This window comes from Lynx rufus, unplaced genomic scaffold (genome assembly GCF_022079265.1).
Source record: "Lynx rufus isolate CCGP_SWC_20201006 ecotype Redwood Valley unplaced genomic scaffold, mLynRuf1.p SCAF_2, whole genome shotgun sequence".
NCBI lineage: Eukaryota > Metazoa > Chordata > Mammalia > Carnivora > Felidae > Lynx > Lynx rufus.
In genome coordinates this window covers 189413926-189439918 of record NW_025814834.1, presented here as the reverse complement: position 1 = coordinate 189439918, position 25993 = coordinate 189413926, and the positions used below count along the sequence as shown (strand labels likewise).

Sequence of the window (25993 nt, the reverse complement as noted above, 5' to 3'; positions counted from 1 at the left end):
ACAAAGAATTATTCAGCTCAAATGTCAACAATGCTGAGGTTGACAAACCCTGCCCTAACGTATCGAGTTTATTTTTCTGTTCTGGGTCAGTCCTTGCTCGTGCGTGTGCATTTTTACATAGCTGTAATGATAGTGTACACGTTGACTTTCCTTTTCTCTTAATTTTATATTTTAAGCATTTAAACATTGCTTTCAATTTGAGAGAGGAGGGGAGGGGGCATGCACATGCCAGCGCAAGCAGGGGAAGGGCAGAGGGACAGGGAGAGAGAGAATCTCAAGCAAGCTGCACACCCAGCGTGGAGCCCAACGAGGGGTTCAGTCCCACCACCATGAGATCATGACCTGAGGCAAAACCAAGAGTTGGATGCTTAACCACCTGAGCCACCCAGACACCCCTATAATTCTCTTAATGTGTATTTATTTTGAGAGACAAAGAATGAGTGGGGGAGAGGCAGAGAGAGAGAGAGGGAGAGAGAGCATCTGAAGCAGACTCTGCACTCTCAGCACGGAGCCCAATGCAGGGCTCAATCCCACAAACCATGACATCATGATCTGAGCTGAAATCAAGAGTCAGACGCTCAACCGACTGAGCCATCCAGGCAGCCCAAGATGTCTATAATTTTTAAATTGTATTGGTGTAGAAGGAAGAAAGAAGGATTAGGGTGAGTAGCCTATCTGGATATTTCAGTTTTTGTGGCCATGCTATTTACGTTTGTTTCCTAATGTCATTCTAAGACCATGAGATCCCAACCTCATCTTTCGCTCGGAGCCAAAAGATGTGCTGTAGCACAAGGTGTGGTCCTGGCCCCTTCACCGTAGTTTGAGGGCACCTGTAGGGGAAATACGAACGAGAAGCGATGAATCTACACCCATTCTTCTTGCCCTTGTTCCATTTAAAATCCTTTTTCTCATGGGGCGCCTGGGTGGCGCAGTCGGTTAAGCGTCCGACTTCAGCCAGGTCACGATCTCGCGGTCCGTGAGTTCGAGCCCCGCGTCGGGCTCTGGGCTGATGGCTCAGAGCCTGGAGCCTGTTTCCGATGCTGTGTCTCCCTCTCTCTCTGCCCCTCCCCCGTTCATGCTCTGTCTCTCTCTGTCCCAAAAATAAATAAACGTTGAAAAAAAAAAATTAATAAAATCCTTTTTCTCTGTCTCAGCTTGCTTTGACAGCTTTACCAACTCATTCTTTACATCTGGAAGTTTTGAGGGGCCCCTAAAAGTTTTTGAGATACTTAATGAGCATTTATTCAGTATCTACTTTGTAGAGAATAGTTGTGTGTGCTTTGATATGTGGGTAATTTGAGGCACAGTTTAGATGTCAGAGCATTTATAATTCAAATAATGGATTTATATTGCTTTAAGGTCTGCTTTTTTAGAATTTTGAATCTCCATTGAGTCCCAGTAAATCCCCTGGGAAAATGTGCATTCTGGGATGTCATAGCAGAACAGGCAGAGGGGCCCAAATGTTCAAAGTCATGGAAATAATCAGCAGCATGAGGGGGATCAGTGAGTGTACCGGCGTGGAAGGCTAATGTCAAGGTGTGGCGGAAGATAAAGCTATAGAGACAGGCAGGAACCAGGTTGTGAAGAATCTCTGGTGCCAAGCTAAGGGGTTGAACTCTTCCTGAAAGCACTGCAAATGATAAGCAGCAAGTGATTTGCATTCAGAACGGTCAGTCTGAGGGCTGTGGATGGGGGCCAGCCTGGCAGCAGGGACATCAGTTACGGATACAATAAACTGGACAATAAATGAGGAGAGCCTACACTAAGGCAGCACCATTAGATAAGAGGGAGAATCTACACATTCAGGACTGGTTGTTAATGAGAGTGGGATAAATAAGAAGGCAGGGCCATGGATGCCTCCTGGGTTTCTGGCTTAGGAAACTATATTGATGGTGATTTTATTAACTATTGAATACAGAAGGCGGACCAGGTGGAAAGGAAAGATGAGTGGATTGTTCAAACTGAGTTGTTTATCAGACAATTAGATATGCATTGGTCTTAAATAGTAGACTCATTTTAGATTGCCTTCCTAGCCTACATCCTCTTCTTTGGAATTTGTACCTCTCCAGCAATCCTTGCTTAAAGAGTAGACTTTGGTTGGGGCGCCTGGGTGGCTCAGTCGGTTAAGGGTCCGTGACTCTGGTCATGCACGAGGCGCTCTGTGAGTTCAAGCCCTGTGTCGGCCCTGTGCTGACAGCTAAGAGCCTGGAGCCTGCTTCAGATTCTGTGTCTCCCTCTCTGCCTGTCCCTCCCCCGCTCGTTCTCTCTCTCTCTCTCTCACCCTCTCTCTCTCTCAACAAATGAACATTTAAAAAAAATTTTTAAAGAGGAGACCTTGGTGGCTGTATTTATACCCCTACTTCCAACCCATTCTAGTCACAATGGACTGAATGAGGATTATACAACTAACTTTGGAGAGGGGGGCACAGTTCATTGGGTGAGCAAAAAATAATCATCCCTCTTTCATGAATTTGAACTAAAAGATAAAGAACAGAAATGACTTATCTGAAAAGTTAGATAGGCTTAACATGTGAATGGCTGTTTTTAGCCTGGCCGATGAGCAGGCAGAGAAAGTCCATCCATGTAGAAAAGCTAGCAAATGGGGGCAGATTCGTGTGGAAACGACAGAGCCGAAAGACCTCATGGGTCAGGCTAGACTAGTTCCAGTCTAGTCCAGGATGCGCTGCACAGTTCCATATCCAGCTCCTATGTAGTTATATTTATTTTCCAGTGTATGCCCTTGTGTTTTATTCTTTAAGTAACCCTCCTGTAGTAGTTTGGATTGGTTGGCCATGAGGGTCAGAAAGCTCAAAATAAAAATGGCTGGAGAAAGATAGAAATTTATTTCTGCCAAATAAGAGTCAAGAAGAAATCAGTCCAGACATCTTGAAATTGTCAGAGATTCACAGATTTCTTTTCTCATGATAGTATATTATCTGTGGCATGTGGCTTCTACCCCATGGTGTCCAGGATGGCTGCTCGAACTTCAGCTATCTTGTGTGCATTCCAGCCAGTGGAATGGAAGAACGAGTGAGGAAGGGGGAATCCTGTTCCTTTCAGGGCACTTCCTAGAGGTGGCACACAATTCCACTTGCATCCCATTGATTAGAACTTAGTCACATGGCTGTATCTAGCAGTAAGGCAGGCAGACGTGTGATCATTCGGGAAACCAGATTATCTTACGCTGAGGGAAAGGGAAGAATAAATATTGGAGGACAAAGCGCAGTCTTTGCCACATGCACTTGTGTTTGTTCTAACTTCAGTGTGTTTCTGTTTCTTCCCATTTTTTCTAGATAGATCTGGAGCTTCACAGAGATGGATTATTATTTAATGCTAACAATCCCATGAGGTAGGCATTATTATTAATCCACTTTGGGGGGAAACCAAAGTTTAAAGAAGTTAGGTGACTTGCCTAGTCATGAAACCAGAAAGTGGTGGAGGCAGGGTTTCAAGATGTGTCAGACTCCTATACCCAAGCTGTTAATGACCATAGTAGTGAGAAAGGCAGAGAGCCAAAGACAGAGTTCTTAGGAATGGCAGCATCTTAAGGGGCTGTGGATGAAGAAGAGCCCAGGAAGAAAACAGAGAAGGAAAGGTCAGAGAGGTAAGAGTAAAAACAGGAGAAAGTGATGTCACAGAACAGAGAAGGGAACCACTTTCAAGATAGGAGTGGACATAATGCAGAGAGATCATATATAAAAGTTACAGAAACATGTCCAATTTGGCATTTTGAAGGTTATTGGTAACTGATTTTTAAAAAAAATTTTAACAGTTATTCATTTTTGAGAGAGACAGAGCATGAGTGGTGAGTAGCAGAGAGAGAGGGGGATACAGAATCCGAAGCAGGCTCCAGGCTCTGAGCTGTCAGCACAGAGCCCGGCGTGAGATCCAAACTCGTGAACTGTGAGATCATGACCTGAGCTGAAGTCGGAAGCTCAATCAACTGAGCCACCCAGGTGCCCATTGGTAACTGATATTTTGAGTATAGTGGTAAGAACAGAAGCCAAAATGCAGTTATTTGAGGAGGGGAAGACAAATTAGAAGGAGGACAGTAGCTTCTGAGGAATGTGGTGGGGTCAAAGGAGGGTTATTTTTGTATCTTTATTTTTAAGACAAACATCTTGAGCAAAGGGTAAGAGATCAGTAGAGAAGGAGATAATGAGTATACAGAAAAGAAAAGCTTTCTTGAAGAAGCCATAGGGACAGGATCTAGAACACAGGTGAAGAAATTTGCTTTGGTCAGGAGGATGGAAATCTCCTCCACTGAGGGGGAAAGAGAACAAGGTCTCTAATGATGAAGGCTAGTACCTTGCTGTAAGGGAAGAAGCTGACAAAGTCATATGATGACCCTAGTTTTGCTAGTGCTGTGGGAGACAAGATCATCTGCCAAAAGAGGGGAGAGGTAAGACTTGGAGTTTGATGGGAGAGATGAAAGTTCTGAATAGCTGCTGAGTGAAATGGTAACAGAATCTGGTAAAGAATGCATAGAATGATCTAGCAGCCGAGAAGCTTGTCTCAGGCTGCAACCATGAATTTGTAGTGGCTTCAGTCGGCTTGCTTGTTTTATTTTTCCATACCAGCACTCAGCAAACTAAAATAGATGTAGAAAAGGCAAATGGTTGAACTTTTCCAGGGCTAGGATTTTCAGGGAAGGTGGGGCAAGGAGCAAGATAAGGGGGGACATTGATGAGAGGTTGAAATGATCAACTGTTGGGTCCAGGCTTGGCAGGAAAAGCCAAAAATATCTGGTAGTTTGAGAGAGGTAATGGTCCAGGGACTAAAGTCTCACTGTCGTTGTAAAACAATTATAGTTTAAGAGAGCAATCACCTCACACCCGTTAGTATGGCTATGATATATATCACTGTATATATAAAACAAATATAACAAACGTTGTCAAAGATGTGGAGAAATGGGAACCCTTCTACATTGCATGGTGGGAACATAAAATGGTGCAGCTGCTTTGGAAAACAGTACAGCAGCTCCTCAAAAAGTTAAACAGAATTATATGATAACAATTCTACGTCTAGGTATATACCCAAAACAATTGAAAGCAGGGACTTAAATGGATATTTGTATACCCATGATCACAGAACTGTTAATTCACACCAGTTGAAAGGTGGAAACAGCCCAAATGTCCATTACAGATGAGTGAATAAACAAAATGTAAACACATGTGTGCACACACAGACAGGAACTAGAATATTATTTAGCCTTAAAAAGGGAGAAGGAGAATGTGAATGGGGACCAGATGATGGGAGTGTGGGGGGGAGGAGCATGACAAGATTTTTAGCTGTCAGCCATGAGGAGGACACATAGGGTACAAAGATCCAGACCTGGGTCCTTTTTTCTTCCTGTGTGAGATTCAGATGATAATTAGAATTCTATATTGTCCATTAAAACTATTAATGTGAAAATGATAAGACTCTGAAGAACATAGCAAGAAAGGAGAAAAATAATTAAAAAAATATGATTTTCCTGTTAAAAAAACAAAACAGTATTATTTCTGTGGACTGTCTGCAGTACAGTAATAATTATGCATATCACTACAATTTGGGTCAGATTAACTTGGTTAAAAGTTGTGTTTGATTTTAACAGCAAGTCTGATTCACAGCTGGAGGTTCTAGTAACACAAATACAAACAACTCCAGCAAGCGGGAATCTATGTTTCACCTACTATTATAGTGTAAACTGTTTTGTAGCATGACTACTTTGAGCTGAAAAAGCTAAAGATTATATTGATGGCAGGCTTATATCAGGAAGTTTTGGAAGAGAGCTGAATGATTTAGAAGTCACCAGAAATTATAAGCCATATACTGTGAGCACAATAATTCCTTGATGGCACAGGAGCAGTGTGCAGTCTAGCTTCCAGAGGAGTCCCTGTATCTCTCAAATTCAACTGAGGGCGCTTCTTTGGAATTTATAACTTTGCAAGGGGTCTTTGGGCGATTTTCAGATTACTAAATTATAAACTTCAGAACTGGGTATACAGAAAAGCGTGTATTTTTTTTTAAACACACATTTGTATTGTGTGTGTGTGTGTGTGTGTGTGTGTATGTATACATGTGTATATATGTATATATATATATATCATGTTATCATTTCTTTTTTTTTTCATCATTTCTTATTTTAGAGATACTGTAAAGCCGTTTGAAACTTTAATTTTCTTTGTGTTGTTGGCTACTTCATGTAAGTGTTCATCACAACTGGATAACATACCCATTAATTAACAGAACTAAACTATACTTTGTACAGAGACTAACTCTGGGTGTATATACATATCAGATTTCTTGAATGCTCAGTTGTGTGTGTGTGCATGTGTGTGTGTGTGTACATACACATATGCTCATCTCTTCCACCAAGGCACAAGTGCAGTTAGAATACGTACTTCACCATCTTGACAAAGAAGGGATTGGACCCCTTGTTGCTACAGAAGAACCACTCTATTTTGTTTATTCCAGAATGAAGACAGGCTGAGCACTGCTACCAGAAATTTAGAAGAGCTTACAGTGAAGCACACGGAAGCAATGAAAGAAGTAAGAGCTAATAACATAAAGTTTTAAGATACCTGTGGTTTTGTTCATTGTCCTTCATTAAACTGACACATTAAAAACCAACATTTGAATATTACTGTGTAGTTTGCAAAGCACTCACAAGTATAATTTTTTTCATGAACTATGCCAACAGTCTGCATTGGTTTCCAGTAGAGTACATGTACAGGATGTTACCCAGAAATGAATGGCTGAAGATCCCAACAGGTCTGCTCAAGGTGGCTTTCATTATCTTTGTTTCAATAACCCACCCTCCAGCCGACTCTCTTGCTTGTAGGCTTAGAAACCTGAGTAGTCAGTGTTCTGTAAGAGGATCTGTTTCTCAAAGATGATCTTGAATTAACCACACTCACAAAGAAGTTTATAGAAAAATAGATACCAGCTTACTAACTGACGGTAAGAAACATAATTGTCACAGGAACGAGACATACATGTCCTGTGGCTGATGGATTCTTTCCCTACAGGTACACTACATGGGAAGCCAAACAGATGTTTGGTTACAGATGTTTACTCGCTGAACAAATCATTCTAAATTTTTATAGCACTGGCTAAGATAGCCTGAATTCCACAAGAGGGCTAATCTATACCTGCCCTTACTTCTGGACCTGTTATAGACTAGAACCAGGGTCCCCAGCCCTTAGATGAGTAGATAATGACATCTTTTGTCTTTCTTATCACTCTTTTTGATGTTTCCAATACTGATCAACATACTTTCTGACATATTCTTTCTTTAAACAAGTTAAGAAATTCAGATTGCTTGGAAATCACTCTGCTGTGTTTCATCATCTCAGCTCAGGTATGCAACTTACTGATTTTTAAATTTAACTCTTAGAGGACAATTTTATTTCCAAACTCAAAGAAGAATGCAGCTCCTTTAGAACAAAAGCAGGATAGCATAATAGACGATGCTATTATTATCTATAGCATAATAGACCAATAATAGACCATGAACTTTAACATTAGGCACAAGGGGGTGAAGCATTGCCTTTAGTACTGTCTTTGTGTGTAACTTTGGGTAAGTTTCTTCACTTCTTTGAACTTGAAATTCCTCACCTGTAAGATGGGGATGATAATAGCTTCTTCAAAGAGATTTGTGAAGTTTACAAGTACATGTGAGGTTAAAGCACACAAAAGATTTCACACACACATACTTGACACCTAGCAAGTATTCAATAAATTATAGGTGTTATTATTAGAAATAGGTAGTGTTGTTCCTGCCATTTTGAAGAGAAAGACATTGAAGATTAGCAGAAAGTTATTAAGTTGGGTGGCAGTGCTCTGTTACCTCTACTATACCACTCAGCTTTTTGTGTTTGTATTGTGAGGAGTTGTCCTCACAATTCAGTAAAACTAAATTCAGTTACTTTGGTAGTCTATCTCTAAGCAATTTGGCACAGTAGGTAAGAGCTTAGCCTCTGGGTTGGCCTGCTGAGTGTGAGGTCTAGCTCCTCCTCTTACTCAATTCTGCATGACACAGCAAACCCCTTGGACTCTAGCCACCTGCTTCCTCCCCTACAAAGCGGGAGGATAACAGTCTCATAGGATTGTGGTGAAAAGTAAATATTTGATGTCCTTAGTACAGTACCCAGAGCATCGAGTTAGCTTTTAATCTATTATTATGAGCCACATAAAAGTACCTGTTGTGAAGCTGCTATATGAACCAGAAGCTATTTTTTTAATACTCAATAATTTATTTTAATGCAGTCTTCTATTAAGATTTCAGACTTCTTAATCATCATTGTTAGCATAGGAGTATAAACAATTATTGTGGAGATTTTTCTCTGTTTATGAGTATCATGACTATATTCCCTAAACTATAGATAAGGCAACTTGATTTAAAACCTGATATGTTAATGGAAAAAAAAAAAGTAGAGATTGTGACTGTCCCAGAAATTTGTGGTGATATATCGTCATATCTATGGGAAACAATGACTGATAACATAAAACAGCTGAAAGGAAGTTTAGGGAGGGAGACCCACACTTAAGGAAAGCTGAATTTTCTGCCTATTTCTTAGATTATAGACACAACAGTATAGTGATCTCTTCATGACTCTTTCACTTCATAGACTTGATATGGGGTACTATATGATCCATGGACTAACAGTAAAAAAAATGTATTATTTTCTTTTTAGATGGAAAAGTATGCAAACCGTTTCCATACCTTAACAGAGGAAAGAGAAACATTGTCTCACGGTTGTGAAAAGGAAAACAAACAGTTTAGACATGAGGTTAAAGTGCTCCAACCGAAACAGGGTAATTTTTCCTTTTATAAAAATATAAAGTTAATTTTTTTTCTAATTCTAAAAGTAATATGCGACAATTATAGGAAATTGGAAAATGTATAAAAGAAGGAAGGGGAAAATTACTATATGTCTTCCACTCCAAGAAAAGTACTTATAATGTTTTGGGTGTATTTTCTGCCTGGTCTTTTTAAATTATCTGTTGTGAAATAGTCTGAAATGTGTGTGAGAGAGCACAGGATGGTCATTTCCTTCAGCCTCTATTAGAGCACTTACCACACTGTCCTAGTGACCTGTGTCAGCTCCTCTGGGGCAGAGATCTTGCCCTGGTCTTAGTGATTTCTGTGTTCCCCATCACACCTGCCCTGTAAAGTACCTAGCATATTATGGACTCAGAAAATATTTAAGTACTACAAAGCTACAAAAGAGGATACAGATAGGACCCCTTTAGAATATTCTATTTTGTTTAACCTCACAAATTAGATATTATTATTATATATGGTCAGTGATTATATCTACCACACATTAATTATTTTCCGTACTCAGCATTTTTCCTTACATCTCAGATATTCTATTTGAAATCTTTTTTTTTTTTTTCATTTTAGAACTTCCTTTCATGAGGGTCTGCTGATGGAAGTTTTTTCTTTATTTTGAATCTCAGACGGAAAAGTTGAGTTAATCACAGGATATATCTCATATGTACTACACTCTTGTTTCCTTTATTTTCATTTCTTGTTTTGCATTGAATATACTGAGTTTCCTTCTGCTGGCTTAATAGTTTGTGTTCTATTTTTGTTTGTATAGTGGTTGCATTTTAAGAGTTTTAAGTTTTCTTCTGGCATTTTTAGTTATTCTCAGCAGGAGTGTTGTTCAGGGCTCTAAGCTGCCATTCCATGAGAAACAGAAGATATGTATGTCCTACTGCCAGCATAAATTAGCTTTTGAAGGATTGGTAAATAGGGGAATTATGTCATTTCAAGGCAGAAGTTCATATACAGTTTCCCCCAGCATGTTAATGATTTTGGCTTACCAGCAAGCAAGCCTTGGAGTTTACACATGAAACTCATTTGTCCCACATTATTCTTCTGGCCTCAGTTTGGCCACATGTTTCTCCTTGGAAGTGCTTATTGTAAAGATATCCCTAATCTTTGTGCATTTTGCCTTTGTTTCCATAACTCCACAGACTCAACTCTTTTAGCTCACCTTTACAGCAAGCCTGGTTTTTTAAAAGAAGATAAAGCCCTATATTTACTATAGTATTTCTATATTTGATGGAATCTGATGTAATTCTTTTAATGTACCAGTATAATTATAAGGATTGTCAGTGTTTTTTATAGCACTCTAGTTACACAATGACAGAGATTTAGAATGGTCTATACCAATCTGTTTTTTTCAAGAAGCACTATTATTTTTAGTGAGCACTTTACAAAATACAAGTTTGTTTGTTTTGGGCACATAAAACTTAATTACTCCAGAAAAGCTTATATAATTGAAGGTTGAAGATAGAGCTAATATGACTAGATAATGGACGTAATGTTGGGTGGGAGAAAATGGGGGAAATCACTGGTGTCCCAAAGCTTTCTGGCCTGGGCATTTGGAATATTAGAGTTCCAGCTACTCAGGTGGGGGAGACTATGGGAAATCCCATTTGAGAAAGACCGTAAAGAGCTTGCTTTTGGACATGTACATTTTGATGCATGTATTAGACATCCAAGTGGGAATGTCAAGTAGACAACTGTGTAAGTTTGGAAGGCACCACAAGCTGCAGCTGTGAATTTGGGAGTCATCAGTATATAGCCAAACCTAAAGCCTTGGGACTATAGGGATTATCTGGGGAGTAAAAGAGGATTCGGGGATGGGCCCTGGGACATTCCTATGTTTAGAGGCTGAAAAGGTGAGAAATTAGCCAAGGAGTCTGTGAAGAAGTGGCCTGCAAAGTGGGAGGAAAACCAGCAGAGTGTGGGGTCCCAGAGAGAAATGACGACAGTGTTTTAAGAAAAGGATGTGAACAAGTAGGTCATATATCACTGATAGGATATGTAGAACAAGGACAGATCATTCACTATAGGATTTGGTCACATGAAGGTCATCAGTAACTTTGACAAGAGCTGCTTCTGTGGAGTGGTGGGTATGAAAGCCTGCTTGCAGTGAACTCAGGAAAGAGTGGTAGGAGAGGAAGAGGGGACATGGCAATGGTTGATCCCTTCTTGAAGCTGTGCTGTAAAGGAGAGTAAGGAAGTTGTGTAGAAGCTGGAGAGGGATATGAGATTGAAGGAAGATTTCTTATTGTTTTCATTGTTGTTTTTAGTGGGAGATATGATAGCATGTCTTGAAGATAATTACAACTCTAAGTTGGGAAGAAAGCTTGATGGGGCAATCAAGAGAGGAGTCAGCTGCAAGCATGTGGTCTTTGAGATAAGTGGGAATGGGATCCAGTGCACAAGGGGAGAGTTAGGAGCAAGGATAGTTTGTTAAATTGCACAAGAGATTTATAAGATTTAAAAGATTTTGGAATCTTTGAAAGATCGTGGAAGCTGTCTTTGGAGTGTGCTTTTTTTCTCCGTGAAATAAGAAGCAGGGTATTCAGCAGAGAGTGAGGGCAGGGAAGGAGCTGTTGGAGACTTGAGGAGAGAGAGGAATGAAATAATGGTCTAGAGCTCTAGAAAATATAAGAAAATGAGAGAGAATTCTGGGGAATTGTGGGAGGATTGCTGGACAATAAGGACTCACTTGGGGCGAGTAGACATGAAGCGAGAGTGAAACCAATCAGCACTGGCTGTGCAGTTTTCTCCAGCAACATTCAGCTTCTGGAGTGAGGTGCAGTAGGGCTGAAGGGTTGGACTTAAACAGGCTGGAATTCTGTCAACCAAGTATAATGGAAGGAAAGAGAGGCATGGGAGTTGTGAATGTTTCAAGAGAGTGATGATAACAATGAACTGATTGGATGAATCTAAGCTAGTTAAGAAAGTGAGAACAAGAGTGGGAAAGGAACATTGAGCAGTGTTTCAAGTCAGTGGATTATAGTTACCAGTATGGCCAAAAACTTGTTGACATCCAGCTACTAGAAGTATATAGGAAGGGGTGATTGGAGGATGGGATGCTTGAAATTGAGACTGGGGAGTTGCTGCTAATGACTCCCATAGAATTACTATGGGAGTAGAGAATGAGATGGCGTAGAGGACTCTTTGGAAGTTAGTTGCTAAACAGACTGAGAAGCCAGGGCACTAGAATAATCTATCTGAATGTTGAAATCACCAAGAATTTTGGTAGGACTTGTTGCGTAATGTCATGCAAGTTAATTGGCTTGTCGGTGCCTGCATCCTTGTCCCATAAATGAGATAATCATGTTTCCTACCTCAGTGGCTTTTGCAAGGATTAGATGAGATAAATTTATCTTAAATGCTTAGTACAATACCTGCCACATAGTAAGCACTCAATAAAACAACAACGAATTTTAAAGTTATCCAATAGTAAGAATATCTACCATTTTTTGAGAACTTTTTCCCATTTTTTTTTGTTATGATTTCTGAAAGTTTGCAAACACCCTGGACAGATAGAAAGAAGAGTGGTAGTAACAGTATAACTGATTTTTAAAATTAATTTGCTGTGTAATTAAGAACACATTTAACATCATATAACAGCAATTATTTGCCTGCATTTCTTTTAATAGTTTTGTATTTGTTATTTCTTCCAAACAGAAGTGCAAATAAAAGAGGTTGAAGAAATGTTGTATCAAGAGGGCTTATCTGAAATAGCTCTGAGCAGCCCCAGTGAACAGATTGCATACTTACTGGTAGAAAGAAGTACACTCTTGCAGAAACTGGAAGCCTGGGGCCCAAAGCCAGAGTCACAAAGGTGTATGACCAGTAAATTCCTGAAAGAACATCCCCAGGTATTCTGAAATTAACTAGGTAATTGAATAAGAGGCAGGCCAGTCTTTTAGTATTTGTTTTTTCAATCATTCATTCATTAAATTATAAGGAAGCCAGTTTTAATAATGCTTAAGAATATAAGTTTTAGGGCACCTGGGTGGTTCAGTCAGTAAAGGGTATGACTCTTGATTTTTTTTAAATTTTTTTTTATGTTTTTTATTTTATTTTGAGAGAGAGACAGAGTGTGAGTGGGGAAGGGGCAGAGAGAGAGGGAGACACAGAATCCAAAGCAGACTTCAGGCTCCGAGCTGTCGGCACAGAGTGCGACGTGGGGCTTGAACTCACGGACTGTGAGATCATGACCTGAGCCAAAGCCGGACACCCAACCAGTTGAGCCACCCAGGTGCCCCTGACTCTTGATTTTGGCTCAGGTCATGATCTCACGCTTCTGCCTGAGTCTGAGCCCCACTGTGGGATTCTCTCTCTCCCCGCCTTTCTCTCTGCCCCTCCCCTACTCACATGCTCGCTCTCTCTCTCTCTCTCAAAATAAACTTTAAAGCAAAAAAAGAATATAGGTTTTAGATTGGGGTGGACTTCCCCTGCTACTTGTTTGTGGTATGACTTTGCACAAGTTACCTTTTGTGAACCTTGATTTTCTCATTAATAAAATCTGACATCCACTCAACTACTCCACAAGGTGATCATGAAAATGAAATAACATATATAAGGCTCTAGAATAGTACCTCACACATTTATTAGCATTATTGTAGGGGACTTTTTCTCCACAAAAATCTGTAGTAAAAGGTAAAAGATTTATGCCATCTGAAAAGAAACCGGAGTATTAATTAGCATTATTGTTTTTATTTATTGAGCATGTTCCATGTGCCAGGATCTGTGCCAGTGGATGTAGAAACAAAGTCAAGTCAGACATGATTTGGACTTCCAAGGAACTTACAAGCTAATGGAGGAAGGAAAAAAAGCCAGTGGTTACAGTTCAGTGTGGAAAGTCCCATGATAAAGGCACAGAAGGCTAGGGAAACTCAGAGGAAGGTCTGAGTCAGATGTGATGGGTTACAGGACAAGAAAAGCCTTCCAGAAGAGGTGTTGAGTAGGATTTTGAAAGCTGAATAGGTGTTCATAACGCAGCTGGGAAAGGCATTGCTGGCAGGGGAAACAGTGTATAATGCATACTGGTTCATGTGAGTGAATGCTAAGAGATGTGGCTGGAGATATTTTCAGGAACCACATCATGGTGAGACTCATATGCTGAACTGAAGTTTGTACTTAGCACCCAGCAATGTTCCTGGATCACAGTAGAGGCATAAAATCATTTTTTAAACGATTTTATTTTTAAGTAATTTCTACACCCAATGCGGGGCTCAAACTCACAACCCAAAGATGAAGAGTTGTAGGCTACACTGACAGAGCCAGCCAAGCGCCCTGAGGCATAGAAACATTTGGAATGCATAGATAATGGACTTGGGTGTAGAAGGTCTGGAGAGTCACTAAATAATTTTAAGAGGAAAGAGTAACGAGTTGATTCATGTTATTACAAAATCTGAGACTTTGGGGCGCCTGGGTGGCGCAGTCGGTTAAGCGTCCGACTTCAGCCAGGTCACGATCTCGAGGTCCGTGAGTTCGAGCCCCGCGTCAGGCTCTGGGCTGATGGCTCAGAGCCTGGAGCCTGTTTCCGATTCTGTGTCTCCCTCTCTCTCTGTCCCTCCCCCGTTCATGCTCTGTCTCTCTCTGTCCCAAAAGTAAATAAAAACGTTGAAAAAATATTAAAAAAACAAAACAAAATCTGAGATTTTGATTTTTGGTTGTATTGAATCTATAAATCAGTTTAAGAGGAATTTACTATCTTAAAATATTGATGTGATCTGTGATCATGGAATATCTCTCCATGTATTTTTAAAAGTATATCAGTAAAGTTTTATGATTTTCCCTACAAAATCTTGCACTCTTTGTTACATGTATTCCTAGGTACTTCATATTTTTGGATGCTATTAATAGCAAATGCTATCTTTTTTAAAAGAATTTAATTTTCTAATTATCTTTTGCTGGTATTTGGAAGTATAATTATTTTACATATTGGCCTATACCTAGGATTGTTGCTAAAAATTTCCATTCATTTTACTTATTTATTTATTTCTAAAATATTTTTTTCTCTATTTATTTTTAAAAATATTTACTTATTTATTTTGAGAGAGAGAGAGAGACAGAGAGACTGAGCAGGGGAGGGGCAGAGAGAGAGGGAAAGAGAGAATCCCAAGCAGGCTCTGTGCCACCAGCACAGAGCCCAACATGGGGCTCAAACTCACGAACTGTGAGATCATGACCTGAGCTGAATTCAAGAGTTGGACACTTAACTGACTGAGCCACCCAGGTGCCCCTTGTTTATTTTCTTAAGTAGGCTTCACACCCAATGTGGGGCTTAAACTCACAACCCCACAATCAAGAGTCACATGCTCCACTGACTGAGCCAGCCAGGCTCCCCTCTCGTTCAATTTAGTAAGTAATTTAAAGATCTAAAGTATTTTCTACCTGTACAATCATATTACCTAAGAAGAATACTTCTGTTTCTTCCTTTTCAGTCCTTATTCCTTTTAATTCTTTTTCTTGCCTTATACTGGCTACGCTCTCTAGTATTATCTTGAAATTCATCTTATCACTGGTATTATCTGGTATTATTGTCTTGTTATTGATATCAGAGAAAGTATTCAATGATTCACTATTAAGTATGATGTTTGCTGAAGGTTTTGTTTCAAATGGTACTGTTTATTTATTATTTATACTCTTATTCCTAGTTTGCTAAGAGTTTTTATTAGAAACCAGTGGTAAGTATTTTAAATATTTTTTTATAGCCACTGAGATGATGAAATAATTTAGAACTTTAATCTGTTAATGTGAGAATTTTGTTGATTTATTTTTCTAATGTTAAACCTATTTTGCATTCCTGGGGCAAATCCAGCTTGTTCATTATATATTATCCTTTCTAGATATTACTAGCTTAGATTTGATAAAATTTTGTTTAAGATTTTTACATCTGTGTTTATGAGTAAGACGATTGCCCTGTGATTTTTCTTTCTCATGTTATTTTTGTTGGGTTTTAATCTCAAGGTTTGTCTAGCCAGTGTTAGCCAACCATTTTTCGTTATTTCCTCTATCATGAGAATATTTAGATAATTTTTCCTAATCTCTCTCCCATGAAATTTTAATACTACTGATAGAGTTCTATTTATATACTGTGGTGTTCTATTTATATACTGTAGGTATATCTTGCTTTGTAATAAAAAGAGTAAGATTTTTTTCGCCCCCTCAGAGTCAACTTTCACTCCCTTGGGGATGATATTGTCTCATTGAGAATGCATGATCTAGCCTCACAAAATGGATTGGACTGTGCTCCTATATTTTGCTTTTAAAAAAAAATTTAAATGACATTATTTAGGAAGACCGATTGATGTAAATTTCATTTATCTCTTGTTATTTATTTAGGAGAACTTTGAACAAAACCACCAGCCTCTGCAGAGAGAACAGGAGAAACATCAGGAACATGTGCAGCAGTCTAAAAAAAATGTGAGAGAGGTAAAAAAACAATCCTTTACTTAATAATAGTAGCTTTTACCAACTATTTTGTTTGAATATATTAAAATGTATAGATTCGTGCTGTGAAAATTATAAAATTGTGCATAAAAGTATTATAAACACATCACAAAAATTTGAGAAGAAAGAAGTTAATACTGATTTTTATTGAATGTATCAAAATTTAAACAGCGTGTGTTATATCCCTTGAAAAATCACTTTGGGATAATACATACTTCTTCCCAAATATGTTTGGAGCCCTTTTTGTGGGTAGTCCTTTAATATATAGCACATTGTTTTAAATAGAATCAATTCTCTTCATAGAATTAAATTTTTTGATCTGAGGAAATGTTATTAAGCACTAAATCCAGTGAATAAAGTATTTGCTGGGAATTTAACCACAGGAAGTAACCCAAGATAAATATATATGGATGAAACTGTATATCATAGCAGGTTGTTTTGTTTTGTTTTTTGATTTTTTTTTTTTTTTGAGAGAGAGAGAGAGAGAGAAAGAGAGCGTGTGCACATGCACGTGCACAAGCGGGAAGGAGAGAGAGAATCTTAAGCAGGTTCTGCGCTCAGCGCAACCCTGAGATCATGACCCCAGCTGAAATCAAGAGTCTGTCACTCAACCAACTAAGCCACTCAGGCACCCCTCATAGTGTTGTGTTAAATAGCAAAAATTTGGAAACTACCAAATGCTTAAGTGATTATATAAATCATGTTGCACCCACTCTGGAACATTATATAGACTTTAAAAATTATTGTTACAAAATCGGCGCTGTTATGTGGGAAAATGTTTCTCATGCAATGTTAAATGAAAAAGCCAGACAGAAACATGTACATAGATTGGGATTATGGCTATGTAAAAACTGTCTATAAATAAAAAATATTGCAAGGATATATACCGATACACTAGTAGTTTTGTTATGTATATGATATTTTGGTTGTCTTCTTATCTTTTAGAAAAATTTGTATAATGACTATATAAATTAATACATATGTGGGGATCAAAAGCAAGGTATAATTGAGATTGAATTTCTTAGCTCTTAAAATGCTTTGACAATAATTACAGGGGCACCTGGGTGGCTCAGTTGGTTAAGCATCCAACTCTTGATTTTGGCTCAGGTCATGATCTCATGGTTTGTGAGTTCAAGCCTTGTATCATGCTCTGTGCTGACAGCATAGAGCCTACCTGGGATTCTGTCTCCCTCTCTCTCTGCCTTTCCCCTGCTTGCTCTCTGTTTCTCTCTCAAGATAAATAAAAATAAAAATAAAGAGCAAGGTATAATTGAGACTGAATTTCTTAGCTTTTAAATGCTTTGAAAACAATTGCAAAAAAGGAGCTGGAGCTGTAAACATGATTTGAGTGTGTGCATATTTTGAAATTAAATGAAATACGTTATGTGAATGAATTTTATAAACTGTATTTAATGGACTGTATACATGAGGATGACTTTCTCTCTTTTTTCCAGATGATACTCACTTTTATGATAAAGTTTCTATTTTTTATAATTCAATAATTTAAATTATATATTTAATTTAATATAATTATATGTATAAATTATATAATTTAAATAATAATCTCTTAGATTAGGTTGAACTATATGAAGTTGTACGTTTATAGTGGAAAAAGATTAAATATCACCAACTTTATATGGTTTAACTTAATAAAAGAAATACATATAAATGAAATACTGTTTGCTACTTTCCTTTATTAGCTTTCAAACGCTTGTAGGAAATAGTACAGTGTTAAAAGAGTACATTTAATTTTTGTTTTATGACTAAAAATAGTTTTATTTCAGTCCCATAATGAAGACCTGGAAAAAGATAAAACATCACAAAACTGCCTAGAGAGAAATGCAGAACAAGTAGCAGAGAGGTTAAGGATGGCCCAAGAAGAAATCCGAAGGCTCACTGATGAGCTACAAGGGAAGGAGAAAGAACAGAGTAAATTAGGTAAGTTGTGGTTACAGAGGAACATTTCTGACCATGTTTTAATTATATATTATATATGATACATTATATATTATATTATGTATTATATTGTATATAATATTATATATTATATATATTAAATTGACATTTTCTCAGGATAGGATTTGAGTACATTGAGGGAAAAAAATCTCAGTTTGATAAACAGCTTCTTTTTCTCCAGTGTCCAGAAATGTTTTACTGAAGCATAAGCATAACCTACCTACCAAAATGCTTAAGTCCCAAGTTTACACCATGCCATGCAACAAATTCCCAGAAAACCCCTTTGTTTCTTCCTTCTAGGTCTACATCTTACTCAGAAGTAACTTTTAGCATTATTTCTGAGTTTTGATTGCAGGCAATACGCATTCTTAAATTGGGTTTGTTTCTCTTGTTCAATCTTATGTTTGTGAGATTCCTTCATGTCATTACATGTAGCCGTAGTTTATTCACTTATGCTGGTTGTGTAATATTCCACTGAATAAATATACTACAGTTTACTTTATCTAGCCATTCTACTGTTGATGGATATTTACATTGCTTCTACTTGTGGCCTATTACGAATAGTGCTGCTATGAATATTCTTGGACTTACCGACACATTTCTGTTTGTGATATACCTAATTATTGGATCAAAGGGTTATGTGTAGATTCTACTTTGGTAGATAGCTGCCATACTGTCTTCCAAATAGTTGTATTAATTTAAGCTCTCCTCACTTGTATGTGAGACTTTGTGAGTACTTGATATTGTCTATCTTACTAACTTTGCCTTTTCTGGTGAGTGGGTAGTGGTATTTAGTTATGGCTTTAATTTGCATTTCGCAAATGGCTAATGAAGTTGAAAACCCTCTCATTATTTGTTGTTATTGTTGTTGTTGCTCATTTGAATATACTATTTTGTGAAGTACCTGCTCAAGTCTCATGTATATTTTTCTATTGGGTGGTATCTTTTATTAATTTGTAAAATTTCATTTTTTTTCTTTTTTTTTAAGTTTACTTATTTTTGAAAGAGAGAGTGCAAGTGGGGGAGGGATAGAGAGAGGGAGAAAAAGAGAGAGAAAGGGAGAGAGAGATTGAGCAGGGGAGGAGCAGAGAGAGGGAGAGAGAGAATGCCAAGCAGGCTCTGTGCTGTCTGTGCAGAGCCCAACGAGGGGCTCTATCTCAGAAACTGTGAGATTGTGACCTGAGCCGAAATCAAGAGTTGGATGCTCCACCGACTGAGCCACCCAGGCGCCCCTAATTTGTAAAAGTTCTTTATATATCCTTGGGACTGTCGGCTGGGTCAGCCAGTTGGCAGAGCATGCAACTCTTGATCTCAGGGTCATGAGTCCAAGCCCCATGCTGAGTGTTGAGATTACTTAATAAAAAATTTTTTGGTTAATTCTTTATGTATTCTGGATATGAGCCTTTTATTGGTTCTAAATGTTACGTTGGAGTTTTTGCTATATCAAAATGCTAATATTTATCAAGTCAGGTTTAACACAGTTATTTTGTATGGCTTCTAGGTTTTCACTCATAAAGCCTTTTCTATATCACTATAAGATTATTGAAATGTTCATCTCTATCGTGTTTTATTGTGCTTTTATGGTTTCATTGTTTATATTTCAATCTTTGCTTTATCAACAATTTATTTTAGTATAAAGTTTAAACTTTTAAAACTATCCCCTTTCTGTATTATAATTTACAATGATTATGAAATTAGGTTGATTTTCAAATGCAGCATATAGGTTTCTTTAGGATCATATCTTGAAAGCGTTAAATGTATAAAACAGTAATTATTCCGCCAAACTGATCATGGGTTTAAAAACAATATCAGGAGGGTTGAGATTTTGTTAAGTATGTGTTTTAAATAATGAACACAAATGAAATTTTTGGAATATGGAATTTTTCTATATCCTAATAGGGTATATACACCATTATATATTTTTGTTAAAATTCACTGAACCATACACCGATAAGGGTGAATTTTACTGGATGCAAGTTAGAAACCCAATTTTAAAAAAATTTTGAAAAGAAATTCGGCTATGTGAGTATGATGAGAAGCAGTCTTTGCTGCTTGCAATACAGAAGGAAAAAGGAAAAGCAGGACACCCATTCCTTTTAGTCACATTTGGACACAACAGAACTCAATCACATGGCACTCTGTTCCAACAGCAGTTGGTTGGTCTGGTAGATCCTAAACTATTAACTGAAAGTTGTCACCACAGTAAGTATACTGGGGGGCTGTTGGGAAGCTGAATTAGCAAGTCCTTTAAAAACATATGTAGTATCATGGGGCACCTGGATGGCTCAGTCGGCTGAGCATCCGACTTCGTCTCAGGTCATGATCTCATGGTTTGTGAATTCGAGCCCTGCGTCGGGCTCTGTGCTGACAGCTCAGAGCCTGGAGCCTGTTTCGGATTCTGTCTCCTCTCTCTGCCCCTCCCCACTCGTGCTGTGTCTCTCTGTGCCTCAAAAATAAATAAATGTAAAAATAAAAGTTTAAAAACATATGTAGTATCAAAAAAATTAAAATAAAATATCTGTAGTACCAAAGTGTGCCCTAGATATAACTTCTTGAGTCATCGGTTTACAAGTCAGAATGTATTCCTAGGTAAATGTGTTATTCAACAGTGTTTACCAAGTATCAGTCTACTTTCAACACCCTTTTTTGTTGTTGTTGTTGTTTTGTTTTTTTTTTTTTGAGAGAGAGAGGGCGCAAGTGAGCAAGGGACAGAGAGATGGAGACAGAGAGAAGTGGGGCTCACCTGATTCAGGGCTCCAGTTTTACCTGAAGTGGGGCTTATGTTCACCCAAAGTCAGATGCTTAAAACTGAGCCACCCAGGTGCCCCCAAACTGACTCTTCAAAAAAAAAAATTTTTTTTTAAGTTTATTTAGTTTTGAGAGAGAGAGACAGAGACAGAGTGTGAGTTGGGGAGGGTCAGAGAGAGAGGGAGGCACAGAATCTGAAGCAGGCTCCTGGCTCTGAGCTGTCAGCACAGAGCCTGAAAAGGGGCTTGAACTCATGAGCCATGAGATCATGACCTGAAGTCAGAAGATGCTTAACTGACTGAGCCACCCAGGTGCCCCCAAATTGACCCTTAAATGAAGGACTCTATTTTAGCTTAATCTCTACCTCTGTCTATATCACATCCAAAACCTTGGATGGGAATTAAAAATTTTGGACAATAACAAAGATATTCTTCAAGAATAAAAAAAGAGGGTCACCTGGGTGTCTCAGTCGGTTAAGTGTCCGACTTCGGCTCAGGTCATGATCTCATGGTTTGTGGGTTTGAGCCCCGTGTCAGGCTCTGGGCTCTGCTGACAGCTCGGAGCCTGGAGCCCACTTCAGATTCTGTGTCTCCATCTCTCTACCCCTCCCCTTCTCGACTCTTCATCTCTCTTTCAAAAATAAATAAGCATTAAAAAAAAAAGAATAAAAAAAGAATTAATGTCAAATATTTATAGTATTCTTCAATAAATAAATTATATGAAAAAGATGAATTTTTTTTTCATTTAAGGGAATTATTAACCAGTTATAATGTGTGGACTTTACTCGATACTGATTGAAACAAATTTTTAACATTTGTGAAAAAAATTGGAAATGTGGATATTTACTGGATATGTAAGGAATTGCTAAATTTTCTTAACCACATGTGTATTGAATGTTTAAAAAGACTTCTTTTAGAGATATATAGTGAAATATTTATGGTTGAACAATATGTCTGGGATTTGCTTTTATAAAGACCCCTGTACCACACCCACACAAAAAAAATAACTCAAAATGGATCACAAAGCTAAATATAAGAGTTAAAACTGTAAAACTCTTAGAAGAAAACATAGTAACTCTTCATGATCTTGGATTAGGCAATGATATTTTAGTAGAGCACCAAAAGCAAAAGTGGTGAGAGAAAAACTAATAAATTGGAGTCAGTCAAAATTTGAAACTTTTTACAAATTAAGTTATTTATTTATTTTAAGAGAGAATCCTAAGCATGCTCTACTCTGTCAACACAGGGCCCAATGCGGGGCTTGATCCCATGAACTGTGAGATCATGATCTGAGCCAAAATCAAGAGTCAGACACTTAACTGACTGAGCCACCCAGGTATCCCCCAAATTGAAACTTCTATACTTCAAAATGCAACATCAAGGGACACTTGGCTGGCTCAGTCAGTAGAGCATGTGACTCTTGATCTTGGGGTTGTGAGTTCAGGTCCCATGTTGGGTATAGAGATTACTTAAGGAATAAAATATATTTTTTAATTTTTTAAAAGTTTTATTTATTTATTTTGAGAAAGAGAGAAAGACAGCATGAGCATGGGAGGGACAGAAAATGTGAGAGAGAATCCCAAGCAGGCTCTGTGTTCAGCGTGGAGCCCAACACAGGGCTCCAACTCACAAACCACGAGATCATGACCTTACCCAAAATCAAGAGTCAGACACTTAACCAACTGAGCCACCCAGGAACCCCTTAAGAAATAAAATCTTTAAAAAAACAAAACAAAACAAAACAACATCTGAATGTCCCAATCAGATGTGACTATTTCCATTCATCAGTTTTTTGGATTTGTTTTATATTAATAGTGACACAAATAAATAATGATATTATTGTCATGAATCTAATATTTACAGATAGATGAATAATTACGTGACTCATTAAATCATAAAAGGAAAACAATTGTATTTCTATATGCTATCAAGAAACTATTGAGGGGTGCCTGGCTGATTCAGTCGATTTTTGATCTTGGGGTTGTGGGTTCGAGCCCCATGTTGGGTGTAGATTACTTAAAATCTTTAAAAAAAAGAACTATTGAGAAATGAAATAAAAATTACCACTTGCAATATCAAAAGAAAAAAAAACAACCAACATCAAGAAAGTGAAAAAGACAACTCACAGGCTAGAAGAAAATGTTTGCAAATCATGTTTGATACAGGACTTATATTTAGAATATGTAAAGAATTCTGATAATAGTAAAAGAAAGCTTGATTTAAAAATGAGCAAAATATTTGGGTAGACATTTCTCTGGAGAAGATATATGAAAAGATGCTCAACATCATTAGTCACGAGGGAAGTGCAAATTAAAACCACAATGAGATACCAGTACACACACACTAGAATGGCTATAAAAAACCAAAAACAAACAAAAACAAAACAAAACAAAGCATGACAAGTGTTGGTAAGGATGTGGAAAGATTAGAACCTTCATATATTACTGACGGGAATGTAAAATGGTGCAGACACTGGAAAATAATTTGACAGTTTCTCAAGATGTTAGATGTAGAATTATCATGTGGCCCATCAATTTAACTCTTAGGTATCTACCCAAGAGAAATGTGCGTGCGAATGTTCAGAGCACTATTTACAATAGCCAAAAGATAGAAGTGACCCAAATGTCTCTCATTGGATGAATGGATAAACAAAATGTGATACAGTAATTATGTGTAGGAAATAGTTAACAGAGACCTGACACTGCTGTCCTTAGAAAGGCATGCTTGTGAGGTCAGCCCTTGACTAGCATCTGGGAACTTGGATTTTGGGAGTGTTCCCACCATTCCCTAACTGATAATAGGGGCTCACTGTGCCTAAACTGTTTGTGCAAACAGTGTGGTTTATACTTATATAGGGTCCCAGGATACAATTTCAAGGTGGGAGAGGGGTGTTTCTCTCACACCACCAAGCAATTCTTGGACATCATTTGGGTGTCCTACGTTTCCACTTAATTCTGACACTATTTACCTTTAATTCTGACGCTGTCTACCTGAAGATAGTGTCAGATTGTACAGGCTAAGGCTCAGTCTTGTAAGACTGCTCCCCTCCTTCAGATGCCAGTTGCAAGCCTAGGGTATCACCTGTGCTTCTGACCAACTGGCTATAGATTGGAATTTCCAATTACCCCCTCCTTGGGTTTGATGAATTTGCTTGAGTGGCTCATAGAACCCAGAGAAATATTTAATTTGCTAGATTACTGGTTTATTATGAAAGAATATAACTTAGGAATAGCCGGATGGAAGAAATGCATAGGGCAAAGTATGGGGATGGGGTGCAGAGCTTCCGTGTCCTCTCTGACTACACCATCCTCCCCAAACCTCCATGTGTTCAGCAACCCAGAAGCTCTCCAAACCCTCTCCTTCTGGGTTTTTACAGAGGTTTCACTAGAGGCATGTTGATTAAATCATTGGCTATTGGTAATTGATTCAACCTCTTGCTCCTCTCCTGTCCCTGGAGGTCAGAGGATAGGACCTCTAATCCCATGGTTGGTTCTCCTGGAAACCAGCCCCTGTTGTTAATTGCTGGCCAAAAGTCACCTCATTAACATAAGATGGCTTTATCGCTCTCATCACTTAGGAAATTCCAAGGGTTTTAGGATCTCTGTGCCAGAAATGGGTTGAAGATAAGGTCAAATGTATATTTCTAATCACAAATTGCAGTATCACAGTGCTCAATACCTGCCTTCCTTCTGAGAATCTGGAATTTTGGTACCTGGTGGGCAGAAGTGGTATATATGTGACTAGCTAGCCCCAAACAAAAACCTTGGGCACTGAATCTCTAATGAACTCCCCTGATAGAAGATACTTCACATGTATGATCAGTTTGTTGCTGGAGAAATTAACCACACCCTGTGTGACTCCACTGGAGAAGACTCTGGGAAGCTGGAGCCTGATTTCCTCTGGCCTTTGCCCCATGCACCTTTTATCTTTGCTGATTTTGCTTTGTATCCTTTTGTTGTAGTAAGTATCAGCTGTGACTATTAGTATATCTTTAGTCCAGTGAGGCAAGTCCTAAGAGTCACCGAACCTGGGAGTGATTTAGGGGACTCCAAACACTCATGCAATGGAAGACAATGTACCTGTAAAAACCAAATACTTAACGCTTGCTACAACATGGATGAATCTCAAAAACATAATGCTAAGTAAAGAAGTCAGATGCAAAAGGTCACATATTGTATGGTTATATTTATATGAAGTGTCCAGAAAAGGCAAAGTAGATTAATGGTTGCCCAGGGCTAAGAGTGGGAATTAGGGTTAACTAAATGGGCATGAGGTTTCTCAATGGGGTGATAGAAATGTTCTAAAATCAGATTGTGGTGGGTTTCACAAATGTAAATATACTAAAAGTCATTTTGTTTTAAATTTTTTTTAACGTTCATTTATTTTTGAGGCAGGGAGAAACAGAGCATGAACAGGGGAGGGTCAGAGAGAGGGAGGGTCAGAGAGAGGGTCAGAGAGAGGGAGAGGGTCAGAGAGAGGGGAGGGTCAGAGAGAAGCAGGCTCCAGGCTCTGAGCTGTCAGCACAGAGCCCGATGCGGGGCTCGAACTCACGGACCGCAAGATCGTGACCTGAGCCGAAGTCGGCCGCCCAACCGACTGAGCCACCCAGGCGCCCCTAAAAGTCATTTAATAGTACACTTTAAAAAGGCAAATTTTATGGTATATAAATTGCACCTCAATAAAGCTGTTAAAAATAGAAGAACTGGTGGAAATAGGTGTATTAGATAGAAATCTAAGATGGTCTCCACGAGCCTCACCTGGTATACACATACCTTTTCCAAGTTATTCAAAAATCAACTACAATATAGATGCTGCTATGAAGAGCTTTTGCAGATGTAGTTAAGGTCCCAAATCAATTGGCTTTAAGAAAGAGAGATTATCCTACGTGAGACTGACCTGATCAGACGAGCCCTCAAAAGAGGTTAGGCTTTTCCCTGAAGAAGATATTCAAAGTGTGAGAAGGATTTGATGTGAGGTAAATTCTCCTTTGCTGACTTTGAAGATGGAAGAGACCACGTGGCAAAGA

General features: G+C 38.4%; 1 protein-coding gene across 1 annotated transcript in view; it reads left to right on the top strand.

Annotated features, from left to right (window-relative positions):
• The first annotated feature begins 18039 nt into the window (after positions 1-18039).
• The window catches only part of CCDC30 (coiled-coil domain containing 30), a 110987-nt gene continuing 103033 nt past the window's right edge, over positions 18040-25993 (top strand). Inside the window, exon 1 of the mRNA XM_047082363.1 lies at positions 18040-18202. Coding sequence (XP_046938319.1) covers positions 18133-18202 — 70 coding nt within the window. The 5' untranslated portion in view covers positions 18040-18132. The remainder of the gene's footprint in view (positions 18203-25993) is intronic.